The sequence below is a fragment of the Pristiophorus japonicus genome, chromosome 14 (assembly GCF_044704955.1).
Source record: "Pristiophorus japonicus isolate sPriJap1 chromosome 14, sPriJap1.hap1, whole genome shotgun sequence".
Taxonomy (NCBI): domain Eukaryota; kingdom Metazoa; phylum Chordata; class Chondrichthyes; family Pristiophoridae; genus Pristiophorus; species Pristiophorus japonicus.
This window is the reverse complement of record NC_091990.1, coordinates 8998883-9016298: the sequence shown is the minus strand read 5'-3', so window position 1 is coordinate 9016298 and position 17416 is coordinate 8998883. Positions and strand designations below refer to the sequence as shown.

At 46.0% G+C, this 17416-nt stretch overlaps 1 protein-coding gene across 1 annotated transcript in view; it reads right to left on the bottom strand.

The window, feature by feature from the left end:
• Positions 1-13688: 13688 nt before the first annotated feature.
• The window catches only part of tmem30b (transmembrane protein 30B), a 43899-nt gene continuing 40171 nt past the window's right edge, over positions 13689-17416 (bottom strand). Inside the window, exon 7 of the mRNA XM_070898820.1 lies at positions 13689-15946. Coding sequence (XP_070754921.1) covers positions 15759-15946 — 188 coding nt within the window. The 3' untranslated portion in view covers positions 13689-15758. The remainder of the gene's footprint in view (positions 15947-17416) is intronic.

Genomic DNA, 17416 nt, shown 5'->3' with positions numbered 1-17416 from the left:
TTCTTCTAATTTGGCATTTGTGAGGGCATAATTTTTCAGAGACCGTTTTCAACAGTGATTCAATCCAAACTGGGGAGGGGAGGGGATTTCTGCAATCTACCACTTCAGTCGCTGCAGTTAAGAGGAACTCCAGGAGTTACTCGGGTATGGATTTATAATTTTAAATGTTGCAAAATTTGTTCTATCTGGACATTTTTCGATGGCCAATATATAGTAAACAGACCTGTATGGAGCAACAAGTTGTCTGCAAGTTGCCCTTTTAAATTGAATTATTTTTCCAATGACAATTAAAATTCTACGTTTCAACTTTTTCTTTATTCCCCTCAATTTACCTCCCTCCCCTCCCTGAAGGCACCGACTGCTTGCTAGGATTCGGCTCCATGCGCTCTAGTGCCTCACCGAAGTCGCCATTGTTCCTCTGTCCGCCTGGGCGGTGCAGATGTGGTTGGTAAGAGATCTGTGGTTCAGACTAGATGATGCACTAACAGATGACCGTGGAGTCCTGGGGCTTCTCCAAACGTGTTCTCAGTCGTATCCTTCGTGGGGGATTCACAGCTCGGTCCAATCCTGCCCTCAGCTGATCACCGCATGGGTGCTTTCAGTGGGGGTGGGGGGCTCACTGGATCGTGGGTAAAAGTGCGGCTCTCTGCTTTTTTCTCTTTCCACCGCCCTCCACTTCATACCTGGATGATGCGGCCAACTGTAGTGCTCCTACTTCCATGCTAATGAGATCCGCTAACTCAGCACAGAATAAGGATCACGAACACTGTTCTCCGCCTTCAATGTTCTTTCTATAATGAAATGCCCAAAACTGCGCACACCACTCAGACTGTAGCCTGACCAATGTTCTGTATAAACATAGAAAATAGGTGCAGGAGTGGGCCATTCGGCCCTTCGAGCCTGCACCACCATTCAATATGATCATGGCTGATCATGCAACTTCAGTACCCCATTCCTGCTTTCTCTCCATACCCCTTGATCCCTTTAGCCGTAAGGGCCACATCTAACTCCCTTTTGAATATATCTAACGAACTGGCCTCAACAACTTTCTGTGGTAGAGAATTCCAGAGATTAACAACTCTCTGAGTGAAGATGTTTCTCCTCATCTCGGTCCCAAATGGCTTACCCCTTATCCTTAGACTGTGACCCCTGGTTCTGGACTTCCCCAACATCGGGAACACTCTTCCTGCATCTAACCTGTCCAATCACGTCAGAATTTTATATGTTTCTATGAGATCCCCTCTCATCCTTCTAAATTTCATTCAATATAAGCCCAGTCGATCCAGTCTTTCTTCATATGTCAGTCCTGCCATCCCGGGAATCAGTCTGGTGAACCTTCGCTGCACTCCCTCAGTAGCAAGAATGTCCTTCCTCAGATTAGGAGACCAAAACGGAACACGATATTCAAGGTGTGGCCTCACCAAGGCCCTGTACAACTGCAGTAAGATCTCCCTGCTCCGATATTCAAATCCTCTCACTATGAAGGTTCCGGTACCACCTTGTCAGGCCAACTTCATAAAAAGTGTTGTGGAAATCGGGAACTTTTCTTTCCCCCGTCCCCCCCAAAAAAACAGCTGTTGTGGCTGGGGGTCAATTGAAAATTTAGAAACTAAGATTGATAGATTTTTGTTACATGAGCGTATTAAGGGATGTGGGACTTCAGGTGGGTAGATGGAGTTAATGGTCTAATTGAATGGCGGAACAGGCTTGAGCTGAATGGCCTCCTGTTCCTGTAACTAGCTTTGGGCAGTAATTCCCCACATCTTTTGATGGATGCTCAGTTTCCGCTTCTATAAACTGACCTATTTCAAAGCACATAGAAACATAGAAAATAGGTGCAGGAGTAGGCCATTCGGCCCTTCTAGCCTGCACCACCATTCAATAAGATCATGGCTGATCATTCACCTCAGTAGCCCTTCCCTGCTTTCTCTCCAAACCCCTTGATCCCTTTAGCCGTAAGGGCCATATCTAGCTCCCTCTTGAATATATCCAACGAACTGGCATCAACAACACTCTGCGGCAGGGAATTCTACAGGTTAACAACTCAGTGAAGAAATTTCTCCTCATCTCGGTCCTAAATGGCTTACCCCTTATCCTTAGCACATCAGCAAACAGAATTCAGAATCACTGAAATTTGAGTAGATTATTTTAATCATTATTGGATATTTGCAAGTTCTTTCTTATATTTAGTAGTACATTTCTTTGCAGTGTTTCATCTGTCGGATCCAGCCCAACTCCTGTCTGTGCCACCTGTGCCATTGCTGAGGTTGTTACAGTACAAACAGGCACAACTGAAGCTCTGGTTCTCGCAGTGACTATGCTTCATTTTCCTCTTTTTCTTCAGAGAGCTGAGAATAGCTTTCAGCAAGTCTATCTTCAACTCAACCAGCTGCATCTTCTTCAGAATAACCTTCTGGATGGTGATTCCGTAGTGCAATCGTCTGGTTTCATCAGGTGTTAGAGGATTAAGCTTGCAATGTCTTTCCTGAATTGGAGAAGGTAAAATGATCAGTACAGACCGATTTGCCAAAGAGAACTTTCTGATTTCTAGCCACTTGTAAATATAAATCATGCCGACTGTATTATGTGACATTTTATCACAAACCAAATACATCTATGACTTGTAATTTACTTATAAATGATTAAAATACTCGAGCTGATGCCCTCCAGGTTAGGTAACTAGTAGATATTCCCCAAAACACTTGTTACTTACTTTTCATGACATTTGGTATGTAAAATTGTTCTAACTTTCCTCTGGAAGATTTTTTCAGCATTTTATAACTTCCTCTCGCCCTCACTGCTAAAGGCACCGCCTCCTGCCCACAGCACCGCCTCCTGGGTACTGCCTCCTGCCCACGGCATTGCCTCCTGGGTACCGCCTCCTGCCCACGGCACCGCCTCCTGGGCACCGCCTCCTGGTACCACCTCAGGCCCACGGCACTGCCTCCTGCCCACGGCACCGCCCCCTGGGCACTGCCTCCTGCCCACGGCACCGCCTCCTGGGCACTGCCTCCTGCCCAGGGCACCGCCTCCTGCCCACGGCACCGCATCCTGGGCACCGCCTCCTGCCATGGCACCGCCTCCTGCCCACGGCACCGCATCCTGGGCACCGCCTCCTGCCCACGGCACCGCCTCCTGCCATGGCACTGCCTCCTGGGCACCGCCTCCTGCCATGGCACCGCCTCCTGCCCACGGCACTGCCTCCTGGGCACCGCCTCCTGCTCACGGCACCGCCTCCTGGGCACCGCTTCCTGCCATGGCACCGCCTCCTGCCCACGGCACCGCCTCCTGCCCACGGCACCGCCTCCTGCCCACAGCACCGCCTCCTGGGCACCGCCTCCTGCCATGGCACCGCCTCCGGCCCATGGCACCGCCTCCTGGGCACCGCCTCCTGCCATGGCACTGCCTCCTGGGCACTGCTTCCTGGGCACCGCCTCCGGCCCACGGCACTGCCACTGTGCCGATCCACAAGCACCGACACCCCAGCGCTATCTGAAATAGGACCATTCATCACCCGGAGACTTGGATGGTGAGTGTTGGTAGGTTGTTCAGCCAGGGGGGCATTAGCAGCAAACCCTCACGCTGCACTCTCACATGCACACTTTCCAGCAGCTTTACTCTCAAACCAGGACCAGTAACCCCGGCTACATTTTACCCCCATCCCAACCCTTCGGCCAATGTTAGCACCACCATTACTTCTAAATTAGGGTTCAGGATCTCTTGACCATTTTTTGATGAAGGATTTGAAAAAAAGAGTTTAAATGTGGTTTTTTTAAAGCAGTGTATTTGTGCAGGTTTATAATAAAAGGGTCTCCCCCGTTAAGTAGTTCAGATGCTAATGAGTTATCCTTGTTTCCTCGTAGAATGTAAATAATAAAACATTTGTCAGCTTGTTACAGTAATTGATAAACTCCTCGCCCCCATTATTTTGGAAAGTAACTGGACCTGGGTATCTTCAGGAGATTTGGTCAGCCTTTCCTTCCTGGCTGAGAATAGTGCCTGATAAAATACACCAGCATTTGAGAGAGGCTGACCCTGCCAGTTAATATTGTTGCTTGAATGTACACAGCTATATAAAAACCTTAAGTCGATGTAACCATCTGCAGGTATTTACAATTTGCCGCATGCCTAATGCACCATCATCTTTACTTTCCTCTTTACTAAAATATTCTGATCATTTTATCAATTAAACTGTGATATTTCAAATTTGTGCATTGCCACCAACCAACCTCACACAGTCTGCAGTAACTTAATTAGCAAGAGAATGATTACGTTTAAGAACGTCACTAACCTTTGAAGGGCGGCGTGACATAATGCTGATTAGAAAATTGATGACATGGACAACAAAGACAGCGAGACAGAGGAATAGAATCACGTCGAGCACAATCTGGTTAAACGTTGTGGTTTCTGGCGGTGGGGACTGGCTGGTCACCCACAGGTGAAAGTCCTCGGGGATCATTTCCATTGCTAGCCTGACACTTGGAGATATGCAACTCCTTTAACAGAAGAGGGAAGGAAACAAATCACGCTTGAAATATTTTAGAGCCTGGAATATTGGAGCTGAGTTCATTATTTAAAGTCAGCATATTGAGTGGGGTGAGCAGGTGAACCCCCACACAGCAGAAAGATCTCCGGCTCAATCCCCAATCATTGTTGCTTCACTCGGCTGGGGCAGAGAGAGGATTGCTGCAGCTAGCACAGGCAGGCTGAATGGCCACCTTCTGTTCCCGTGTGAGGGGTAATCAGTGAGGGTTCCTATTTCTGTTTAACCAATAGACAGTGCCAGGGCCTCAACTATTTACAATCTATGTTAATGATATGGTTGAAGGGACTGAGTGTAATGTACCGTTATGTATGTAAACATTGTAACTGTGTAGGACTTGCCACCAGAGGGCGCAACTGTTGGAGGCCCAAGGGTCACCTGCACACTTCGTGCAAGTAGTATAAAAGGTTGTCTGCCATGCTGGCCAGGCACTCTGGAGTTGTATTAAAGAGACTAAGATCACATCAATTTTAGCTCACAGTACTTGTGGAGTTCTTCCATACTTAACAGTAGCCAAGTTTGCTGATGATACAAAGATGGGTGGGAAAGCAAATTGTGAGGAGGACACAAAAAAACTGCAAAGGGATATAGACAGGCTAAGTGAGTGGGCAAAAGATTGGCAGCTAGAGTATAATGTGGGAAAATGATGTTATCCACTTGGCAGAAAAAATAAAAAAGCAAATTATTATTTAAATAGAGAGAAATTACAAAATGCTGCAGTACAGAGGGACCTGGGGGTCCTTGTGCATGAAACACAAAAAGTTAGTATGCAGGTACAGCAAGTGATCAAGAAGGCAAATGGAATGTTGGCCTTTATTGCAAGGGGGATAGAGTATAAAAGCAGAGAAGTTCTGCTACAATTGTACAGGGTATTGGTGAGGCCACACCTGGAGTACTGCATACAGTTTTGGTCTCCGTATTTAAGGAAGGATCTTCTTCGATGGCAGTCCCTCGGAATCAAGGATGACTTGCTTCCATGCTAAAAATGAGTTCACATGTGACTCATGAATCCTATGCGGGACCTACAGTCTCTGTCACAGGTGAGGCAGACGGTGGTTGAAGGAACGGGAGGTTCTTGGGATGCCGTGCGATCCTTCCGCTGTTTACGCTTGGCTTCAGCTTGCTCTCGGTGTAGAGACTCGAGGTGCTCAGCGCCCTCCCGGATGCTTTTCCTCCACTTTGGGCGGTCTTGGGCCAGGGATTCCCAGGTGTCGGTGGGGATGTTACATTTTTTCAAGGAGGCTTTGAGGATGTCCTTGAAGCATTTCCTCTGCCCACCTGGGGCTCGCTTGCCATGTCGGAGCTCTGAGTAGGCGCTTATTTTGGAAGTCTCGTATCAGGCATGCGGATGACGTGGCCCGCCCAATGGAGCTGATCGAGTGTCATCAATGCTTCGGTGAGAATGTTGGCCTGAGCGAGAGCGTGAACATTGGTGTGCCTATCCTGCCAATGGACTTGCAGGATCTTGCAGAGGCAGCATTGGTGGTACTTCTCCAGTGCTTTGAGGTGCCTGCTGTACATAGTCCATGTCTCTGAGCCATATAGGAGGGAGGGTATCACTACTGCTCTGTAGGCCATGAGCTTGGTGCCAGGTTTGAGGTCCTGGTCTTCAAACATTCTTCTCCTCAGGCGACCGACGGCTGGGCTGACACATTGAAGGTGGTGTTGGACCTCATCGTCGATGTCTGACCTTGTTGACAGTAGGCTCCCAAGGTATGGAAAATTGTCCAAGGCCTCGTCATGAACTTTAATAATCAGGGGGCAGTGCTGTGTGGCAGGGGCAGGTTGGTAGAGGACCTTTGCCTTATGGATGTTTAGTGTAAGGCCTATGCTTTCGTACGCTTAGGTGAAGGTGTTGACGATGGCTTGGAGTTCAACCTCTGAGTGTGCGTAGACGCAGGCGTCGTCTGCGTACTGTAATTCGATGATGGAGGATGGGACGACCTTGGATCTGGCCTGGAGGCAGCGGAGATTGAACAGATTCCCGTTTGTCCTGTAATTTAGCTCCACTCCAGCGGGGAGCTTACTGAGGGTGAGATGGAGCATTGCAGCAAGGAAGATCGAGAAGAGCGCTGGTGCGATGACACAGCCTTGCATGACCCTGGTCCGAACGTGAATTGGGTCTGTGGTGGATCACAGCTTGCATGTCATCATGGAGCAGGAAGGATATACTTGCCTTGGAGGCAGTTCAGAGAAGGTTCACGGGGTTGATTCCTGAGATGAGGGGCTTGACTTATGAAGAAAGGTTGAGCAGATTGGGCCTCTACTCATTGGAGTTTAGAAGAATGAGAGGTGATCTTATTGAAACATATAAGATACTGAGGGGGCTTGACAGGGTTGATGCAGAGAGGATGTTTCCCCTTGTGGGGTAATCTAGAACTAGAGAGCATAGTTTCAGAATAAGGGGTCACCCATTTAAAACTGAGATGAGGAGGAATTTCTTCTCTGAGGGTTGCAAAGGATATTTCTCTGTACACACCTGTCATGTTTATAATATCTGAACTTCTGAGTTAACTCACAACTTTGGTACTCCAACCATTGACAGTTCGATGTATGAGGTACGATTAACATTCAAATGATTTTTGATAATCATGGGAAGAATCCCTTTGCATGTGTTACAGTTCAGGATTATTTTCATGAAATTACTGAATAAACACTCCTCTTTTCCAAAACTGCATGTCTTTTGGGGATAAATCTCTCTCTTGGACACTGACTCTTTCCCAGGGTATAGTTCCACCCTATACCCTCGGTCACTGACTGTCCCCTGGGTATGGTTCCATCCCACACCCTCGGACACTGACTGTCCCCTGGGTATGGTTCCACCCCACACCTTCGGACACTGACCCTGTCCCCGGGGTATGGTTCCACCCCACACCCTCGGACACTGACTGTCCCCGGAGTATGGTTCTACCCCACACCCTCGGACACTGACTGTCCCGGGGTATGGTTCCACCCCACACCCTCGGACACTGACCCTGTCCCCGGGGTATGTTTCCACCCTACACCCTGTGGCCTTCTTTGCTTATTTGTCATTATTGAGTCCAGTGAGGCTGACCCAAACACAGCCTGTCACTGTCTGAGCCTGTCCATGCCGGGATCAGTCAGGGTCAGCACATTACTGTTAACCCTTCTCTAGCCGCAGTCAATTGTTCAATCCTGAGCGGTAGGAAGGCTGGGATCAGGTAACCGCTTCGATGTGTGAGAATTTGGGACATTCTGCTCTGTATTATATAACGAAGGGTAACTTTATCAACTGACGTGTCAAGGCGACAAATGGAAAGGACACTCCTGATTTTTACACTTGACAATGTTGCAGAACATTTGTCATTTCTCCGGGCTGCGTTAAACTGAAAATGAAACAAAATAAAAACTCTAACTGTCGGCCTGGATGGCGAGTTCTTACCACTGAGTGACCACCAGACACTCTCCTCCTCTCCTCCCCTGCTTCGCCAGATAGACTCTGAAGAGCTGATCTCAACAGACTTTGTATTGAAAGTAGAAAGACGAGGAGGGACATTGCCTTCTTCATAGTGTCACAATCAGCCTTCTGATGTCACAGACCTTTTCCCATGACAGCTGTAAACAGCCAGACTTGTTTTGGTGGAACTTACAAAAAAACATGACCAAGGAATTTGATCTGGTTCTGCCTGCGTTTTGGGCATAAAACGAAGTCGAAAATAGATCCAACGCTGTATTAGCCTCGGGTTACATTCAGGCACATCAGGAAGTCAGCTCAAACAGGCGATATGCTCCTTGCATATGCTAATGAGAGGCCTAACTTCTGGTTACGGACCTCTCTGCCAAATTGGTCGGCCGTAAGTGGAGTAGGCACGGTGCCTGTTCTGCATAGGTTTACCATCAACTACTGTGGCCTAACCAGCAGCCACCCACAAAATAGTGTGTGTCAGCCGTGGCTCAGTGGGCAGCACTCTCGCCTCTGAGTCAGAAGGTTGGGGTTTAAGCCCCACTCCAGAGACTTGAGCACAAAAATATAGGTGGAGACTGCAGTGTAGTACTGAGGGAGCGACGCACCGTCGGCGGGGCAGTACTGAGGGAGTGCTGCACTGTTGGAGGGGCAGTACTGAGGGAGCGCTGCACTATCGGAGGGGCAGTACTGAGGGAGTACCGCACTGTCGGAGGGGCAGTACTGAGGGAGCGCTGCACTGTTGGAGGGGCAGTACTGAGGGAGCGCTGCACTGTTGGAGGGGCAGTACTGAGAGAGTGCTGCACTGTCAGAGGGGCAGTACTGAAGGAGGCTGGAGAATCAGTCGGTCCTCCTGCTATTGATTTATCCAGTGACCCTGCAGAGAATTGTGCAGGTGTGGGGAGGGGAGAGGAGAGGAGAGGAGAGGCTGTGATATTCCCCATCCCCCCACCAATTCTATTCACATGTGCAGGACAGCCGCTTCGTCAACACACTGGGAGACACCAGCTCGTGCCCTTGATGTGCTATTTCAGTCACCACCTTCAGCAAAGGATAGAATAAATAGTAAATGCAAAGTTATAACAAAATATCAGCACGATTTTAGATATTTTAATAAGATTGTCTCAAACAAATTAACCAGCATAAAATCAATGATACATGGCATACCTGCAATATTTGTCTATCTATGATGCATTAAGAATTGTACATCTATGCTCACTTCCTGTGTCAACCTTGCCATTATAAATTCCTGTGTCTATATTTATAAAAGAACCTGCCTCCGGAAACGTGTCCCACTGTGATTACACCCTCCCACCAGTCATGGTGCTACAGCACTTCAGTTTAACATCTCCTCGATCCTCAACCAATCCTCCAACTAACTCTACTCTGCTTCCCAAAGTGTTATATAATAATGACAGAATGTATGGCTTTCAAATAGGGGCTGAATTACATCTGTGTGCCCTGCTCTAATTATCCTCTGCCCTCTGACCTTTCACCTGAACACGCGTCTTCACTCCCAGTGTGTATTGCCGCGTGGGATCACCTGGTCACATGTATCAGTCTTGCACATGGCGGCAATTCCCTTGTCACACTTACTTCCTGCAACATTGTCCCATCACAGCCCTACTGTTATAAACAGTATCCTCGGACTCACCATGGGCTCAAGTCCCACTCCAGGGATTTTTCAGCTTAGGAAATAAATTAACCAGGCTAGGAAAAGTTACAAATTCATTGCAATCTCATCTGTGCTTGAAGAATATTTGAGTGTCTGCTCCTTGATGGCTGTTGGTATCAAAGTCGTAAAGAAGATCATGATAGACAAATTTGCTGGAGTTCTTTGAGGATGTAACGAACAGGGTGGATAAGGGGGAACCAGTGGATGTGGTGTATTTGCATTTCCTGACGGCATTCGATAAGGTGCCACATAAAAGGTTACTGCACAAGATAAAAGTTCCCGAGGTTGGGTTTAATGTATTAACATGGATAGAGGGTTGGCTAACTAACAGAAAACAGAGAGTCAGGATAAATGGGTCATCCCCAGCAGGGATCGGTGCTGGGAGACTCAACTATTTACAATCTATATTAATGACTTGGATGAAGGGACCAAGTGTAATGTAGCCAAGTTTGCTGATGATACAAAGATGGGTGGGAAAGCAAATTGTGAGGAGGACACAAAAAATCTGCAAATGGATATAGACAGGCTAAGTGAGTGGGCAAACATTTGGCAGATGGAGTATAATGTAGGAAAATGTGAGGTTAACCACTTTGGCAGAAAAAATAGAAAAGCTAATTATTATTTAAATGGAGAAAAATTGCAAAGTGCCGCAGTACAGAGGGATCAAAAGGTTAATATGCAGGTACAGCAAGTAATCAGGAAGGCAAATGGAATGTTGGCCTTTATTGCAAGGGGGATAGAGTATAAAAGCAGAGAAGTCCTGCTACAGCTGTACAGGGTATTGGTGAGGCCACACCTAGAGTACTGCATACAGTTTTGGTCTCCGTATTTAAGGAAGGATATACTTGCATTGGAGGTTGTTCAGAGAAGGTTCACTAGGTTAATTCTGGAGATGAGGGGGTTGATTTATGAATATAGGTTGAGTAGGTTGGGTCTATACTCATTGGAGTTCAGAAGAATGAGAGGTGATCTTATCAATACATATAAGATAATGAGGGGGCTCAACAAGGTGGATGCAGAGATAATATTTCCACTCAAAGGGGAAACTAAAACTAGGGGACATCATCTCAGAATAAGGGATAACCCATTTAAAACTGAGATGAGGAGAAATTTCTTCTCTCAGAGGGTTGTAAATCTGTGGAATTTTCTGCCCCAGAGAATGTGGAGGCTGGGTCATTGAATATATTTAAGGCGGAGAAAGAGATTTTTGAGCGATAAGGGAGTAATGGGTTATGGGGAGTGGGCTGGGAAGTGGAGCTGAGTCCAGGATCAGATCAGCCATGATCTTATTAAATGGCGGAGCAGGCTCGAGGGGCCGTATGGCCTACTCCTGCTCCTATTTCTTATGTTCTCATCCCAGGGCCAATCCCTGCTCTGCTCCATTGGATAAGTTGAGCCTGTGTAGTAGCTGTGAGTACAACACTTAACTTCGTACACAGATTCTTGTGTGAAAACAGATGCTGGTAGTTTTTAAACTTGTATTTTACAAGATGAGAAGTTAAGCCAAGCCATTGCATCCACCGGATGAGATATTAAAGCACGAGGTGCCTCCACTGGAACAGATGTGTGTTCAGACAGACAGTCGGGATTGGCCAACATTCCTTCCTCAACAGCAAACAAAAAGATGAACTGGTCATTCATCCTGTTGCTGATGTCGGATGTTGCTGTGCACACGAGACTTGTGGTATATTTCAACATGCCAAGAGTAGTTTCAGTTCAATAATTTATTTGAGGAGCATTGTGATGTTTTGGCAGAAACCAATCTTTTGCCTCCTTCCTTCTCCCTCCCTGTGTCCGTATTCTGGCTTCGATAGAAGATACGTTTCACATGGTGTTCAATGGGTTGGGTTTGCCAAGTGCAGTGAATTAACATTACTGTTCACACTACTGCTTCTCCACTGATTCAATTTTGCTATCAAAAATCTGGGCATATAGGAAACTTCTTTCCCATAATCAAACCAGCAGGAATATAAGAACAGGTGGCCATTCAACCCCTCGAACCTGCATCGCCATTCAATGAGCTCACGGCTGATCTGTATGTTAATGTCATTTACCCGCCTTGACTCCGTAACCCTCAATACTCTTGCCAAGCAAAAATCTATTAACCTCAGTTGACTTAATCTCAATGGCTTTTTGGGGGAGAGAATTCCAGATTTCCACTACCCTTTGTGTGAAGCAACACTTCCTGACATCACTCCTGAGCAGCCTGGCTCTAATTTTAAGGTTACGCCCCCTTGTTCTGGACCCCACCCCCAATGGTTTCTCTCTATCCACTCTACCCAGGACCTGGTCCATGACTTTGACCTCAAAAAATGCCTCCTTTAGCTTCTAAAGCTGTCACAAAAGCTTAATTGCTTGAACCAAATGTTACTAGTGGTTTCTGGGCTCAGCTGTATTATTTCTATGAGTTTTATGATAAATTAATGGAATTAAAAGCTGATAAATCCCCTGGACCTGATGGCCTACATCCTAGGGTCCTAAAAGAGGTGGCTGCAGAGATAGTGGATGAATCTCCCAACATTCCCTAGATTCAGGAATAGTCGCAGCGGATTGGAAGGGAGTAAATGTAACCCCGTTATTCAAGAAAGGAGGGAAGAGAGAAAACGGGGAACTACAGGCCAGTTAGCCTGACATCAGTCATTGGGAAAATGCTGGAATCCATTATTAAGGCAGTGGTAACAGGGCATTTAGAAAATCATAATATGATTAGGTATAGTCAACATGGTTTTATGAAAGGGAAATTCCATTTGACAAATTTATTAGAGTTTTTTGAGGATGTAACTAGCAGGGTAGATAAAGGGGCACTAGTGGATGTAGTATATTTGGATTTCCAAAAAGCATTTGATAAGGTGCCACATAAAAGGTTGCTATGCAAGGTAAGGGTTCATGGGGTTGGGGGTAATATATTAGCATGGATAGAGGATTGGTTAACGGACAGAAAACAGAGTCATTTTCCAGTTGGCAGGCTGGAACTAGTAGGGTGCCGCAAGGATCAGTGCTGGGGCCTCAGCTATTTACAATCTATATCAATAACTTAAATGAAGGGACTGAGTGCAATGTATCGAAGTGTGCTGATGATACAAAGCTAGGCGGGAAAGTAAGCTGTGAGAAGGACACAAAGAATCTGCAAAGGGAAATAGACAGGTTACTAAGTGGGCAATAAGGTGGCAGATTGAGTATAAAGCGAGGTTATTCACTTTGATAGGAACAGAAAAACAATATTTTTAAATGTTGGTGTTCAGCGAGATTTAGGTGTCCTAATACAGGAAACACTTAAACCTAGCATGCAGGTACAGCAAACAATGATGAAAGCAATTGGCATGTTGTCCTTTATTGCAAGGAGGTTGGAGTATAAGAGTAAGGAAGTCTTGCTACAATTGTACAGGACTTTGGTGAGACCACACCTGGAGTACTGTGCACAGTTTTGGTCTCCTTATCTGAGGCAGTGCAAAGAAGGTTCACTATATTTATTCCTGGGATGAGAGGGTTGTCCTATGAGGAGAGATTAAGTCTATAGTCTGGGGTTTATAAGAATGAGAGGTGATCTCATTGAAATATATAAGATTCTGAGGGGGATTGATAGGTCAGATGGAGAGAGGTTGTTTCCCCCTCGCTGGAGAGTCTGGAACTAGGGGCCATAGTGTCAAGATAAGGGGTCGGCCATTGAGGACTGAGTTGAGGAAGAATCCCTCCAAGTCTGATATCCAGAGCTGAGAGATTTTACCCTGAAGACAGATCAGAATAAATGACGTGATTACATTAGACCTTTTACAGCAAATCAGATAGCCATTTGGAACAAATGCCAACTTACAATAGTAACTTAAACAGGGGACAGAGTTACAGTTGCCTCAAGTGCCTTTTGGGATTTGCGAGATGGAGCCAATATCTCACTGGATGGGAGGTTCTGGTTTGAAACGGTTGAGTGAACAGATGAATGGCTATTTCAGAATAATCAGCTGGAGAGAACTAAGAATTGTGAGCACACATGGATTCCAATTCTATGTCTTGGAAATACACAAATCAAAATCAGTTTGGAGTCTCCAAAGTGACTTTTAAAAAACTTTATTTGAATAAAATAAATTTCTGTTCTTCTGACTCTGCACTGGAGTTGCTCTGAATGGATCTGTTGGGGTGCAGGATTGTAGGAATACAGAGAAGCATCAACATGGTTCGTGTTGTGGGATCTTTCTATGCTACGAGGCCCCCCTGTAAACTGCGACTTCCTAGTGAGCTTCCAGTTTTGAATAAAGCCAAGACCTGTACTTTCAGGCTGCACCATAAACCCAGGTGGGTCACTGGGCTGATTCATGTTAGCAGAGAACAAAGGGAAAAAAAAAACACCCATATCTGCCCCAAACATTGAGAAAGTATATATTTGTTTAGTGTGTCTTTCAAGGAGCCAATTTTTAGTTATTTGGAGTTATGAAAACTTGCTGGTCAAATAGAACTTTGTGAAACTATGACCCAGTATATGACTTACAGTTCCACACCATTAGTTATTGGAGTGAACCTTTGGATTATTGGGAGTATTCCCACCCGTGTGTATGAGGGGCAGGGTTTGAACCCTGCTCTCATCCTGGAGACTGGAGGATGGCACCCTGGCTCGGAATTCTAGCTGACATCCAGTGGGGATATGTGTGTCCAATGGGTGTTCCCCCGCCCCCCCAAATTCAGAACTAACCATCCGGTCAGCTGCTATAATTAGTTACAATTGGGAATTCCATCCCCTAATGGAAGGAAAAGTTTGCAGAGTGAAACAGTGCATTACTTACATATATTAACTGTGTAAAGACGAGTGCAGTCCCACCCAGCTGGACGACAGTGGAGAGGCATTGGAGAAGGATAGAGTGGTCAATCGAGTCAAAGGCTGTCATCTGTTACTTTGATGAAAGCCATTTCTGTACTGTGGCAGGGGCAGAAACCAGATTAGAGGGGTTCAAACATGGAATTGCGGGAAAGATGGGCACGGATTTAGGAGGCGGCAACACATTCAAGGATTTTGGAGAGGAAAGGGAGGTTGGAGATGGAGCTTGCTATGACAGGGTGGTCAAGGCTTGTTTTTTTTGAGAGGGGTGATGACGGCAGATTTGAGGAAGACAGTACCCGAGGAGAGAACCGTTAACAATGTCAGCTAACATGGGAGCCAGAAAAGGAAGTTGGGTGATCAGCAGTTTGGTGGGAATAGGTCAAAATATACAGCCACCTGTTGAACAGTGTAGTGTGATGAACTGATTGCTGTATATTAGAATGGACATGGTCCCAAAAACCGCTGAAAATATTTTTCAATAGTGGTTAAATTAAAAGACATGGTTAAATTAGAAGCTGTTGTTGGCTCGGGCTGACACATCTCGTAAGACTGACTGTGGCTCCATGGTTAGACTTTCCCGCGGGGCTGGGAATGAGATTTTGACACTCTCGGGATAAATCGTTGGCAGAATGAGTTACTGTTAATTGGAGATCAATTTATAGGAAATGTGGGAATAAATTCCCAGTGTATTGGCTTTTAATTTGCTGGCAAAGCACAATGAACTTTAAACTTTATCACTGGCCTTCTCCACAAAACAAAGCAAGACAAAGTTGCTTCCGTTAACAGTAAATGTGAAAGAAGGGAGTGAGATCGTGTCAGCATGAAAACGTAAATACAAATCTAGTAATAAGTAAAATTGACAATTAAATGATAGTCATTAAACAGTCCTGTGGATTAATGTATCGATTGAGAACAGAGATTGGATAAATGGTACAATGGAATTTTACTGCAATTACCGAACTGATGAATGTGGAGTGGTTTTGTACAAGAAATCTTATTGCTGGGACCATTGCTACCCACCTGACTACAATTCTAACGATCATTTTCATTAACTCAAGCACTGAATTATCTGATTTTCACCATTTTTACGTTTCACAATGGAAATAGATGTATGAAGTTAAAACAATTTCTAAGTTTGTAAATCATCTGAGCTGCACTAGAGATTTACAATGCAAATACAAAGTTACGAATTGAAAGGCGAGAATTCTGTCCCCTGCCCAAGATTTGAGAGATAAATGTAGTTAACTTATTGTAGCCACAAATTACCCCGCGAGTTTCACACGTTGAATGGTGTAGGCATATTTTGTGCTTATTCCTCTTTGAAGATGTGCTTTCCTTGATACTTAACGTAAACTATGAACATTATTATTGCTGTGACAATACACGCACTCCCGCACACAAGGTAAGCGATCCCCAAGAATGGATTCCTTCCACCCATCCAGGATATGGTGCTGAAGGTCACTCGTTTCCGACCATTGAAACTCAGCACTGGAAAATCTGAACGCAGAGTTAAGGAGAAACAGACCCATGGCTTTTCGCCGTACAGAGAGCGTCACATTACATCACTTTAAAAACAGTGTTAATGAGACTGGGGTCACTTACAGGCTAGATTAAATAAGGATGGCAGATTCCCATCACCTGAAATGTATCGTTTTATTAGAAGACAACAAACCGGCAGCTTTAATCATCCCTTTTTTCTGGTGCAGTCCACAAATTAAAATCAATTTTGCAGCTTGTCATGATGGGATTTGAACTCCTGACTTCCAGGTTGCTTCCAGTACCAAACCCAATTACAAAATGGCTTGTACATCTTGGGAGAAAATCTGTTGCAACGAACATGTAAAACCAAAAAAGCAATGAGACGGCTATACCCATCACTTCTCACCCTATCCGGTAAATATTGCACCTTCCCAACACCAGCATTCCGGATCTCCTTGGGGAAGCAACAACACACAAATGGCTATTTCAGGAAAAACATTTGGGAACTTGCTCCCCAACAATGTAAAGCAGACAGACAACAAACGGATCTCATGTCTCCGTAACGATGCTCTTGAACTGGAAGCGAAATCGGGAGAGGACCAGAGGGATTGTTCCTTCTTTGCTCTGTGTAACTTGTTCTTTATCAATGGATTTGCAATTGTGTAACACATACCACACAAAGGGAGCCTGCCCCCCTCACCCCCTCCCCTCCCCTCCCCTCCGGACAGGTCTTTCCTCAGTTGACTGGTTCAGCCGATCGATCGCAGGATGAGAATGGCGAGCTGTCTCAGTGATGAGCACCGATCCGCCGCGTACTCAGTTCTGCAAGAGTTTGTTTCCTGCCGAGTAACTTCAACAGAGTACCGCGGAGCGCAGTGCAGCACCGAGACTGAAGAGGAGGATAGAATACCGAGAATAAGGGGCATGTGACATCAAATCTGGTTTCTAAAAGCCTGCAGACTGGAGGAGGAAGAAAAGACAGATTGAATTGCTGGGAAAGAATGTGTGGAAGTGGGAGATGGTGCGCTGAGAGGTACAGGGAGCAGGGGGCTGTGTGTATTGGGAGCCCAGGAATGAGAGGGGGAAAGGTTGCTGTATGAGCTGCTCTTCCTGCAAGGGTGGATGTGGAACTGAGCTAGACTGCTCCAGCTGGGGGTGGGGGAGGGACGTGTTGAAAGCCCAACGATCTCGCAATCAAAGGAGAATCCTTGGACTGCTCAATAATGACTACACACAGACATTCGGCCCGACTGGTCTAGGCGGTATTTATGCTCCACACTAACCTCCTCCCACCCTATCAGCATGGCCTGCTTTCTCCCTCGTCTACTTATCCAGCTTCCCTTAAAAAGCATAGATTACTATTCGCCGCGACCACTCCCTGTGGCAGCGAGTTCCACATTCTCGCCCACTCTCTGGGCGAGTGGTGACTATCTTATATTTATGACTCCTAGTTTTGGTCTCCCCCACAAGTGGAAACATTGAACACAG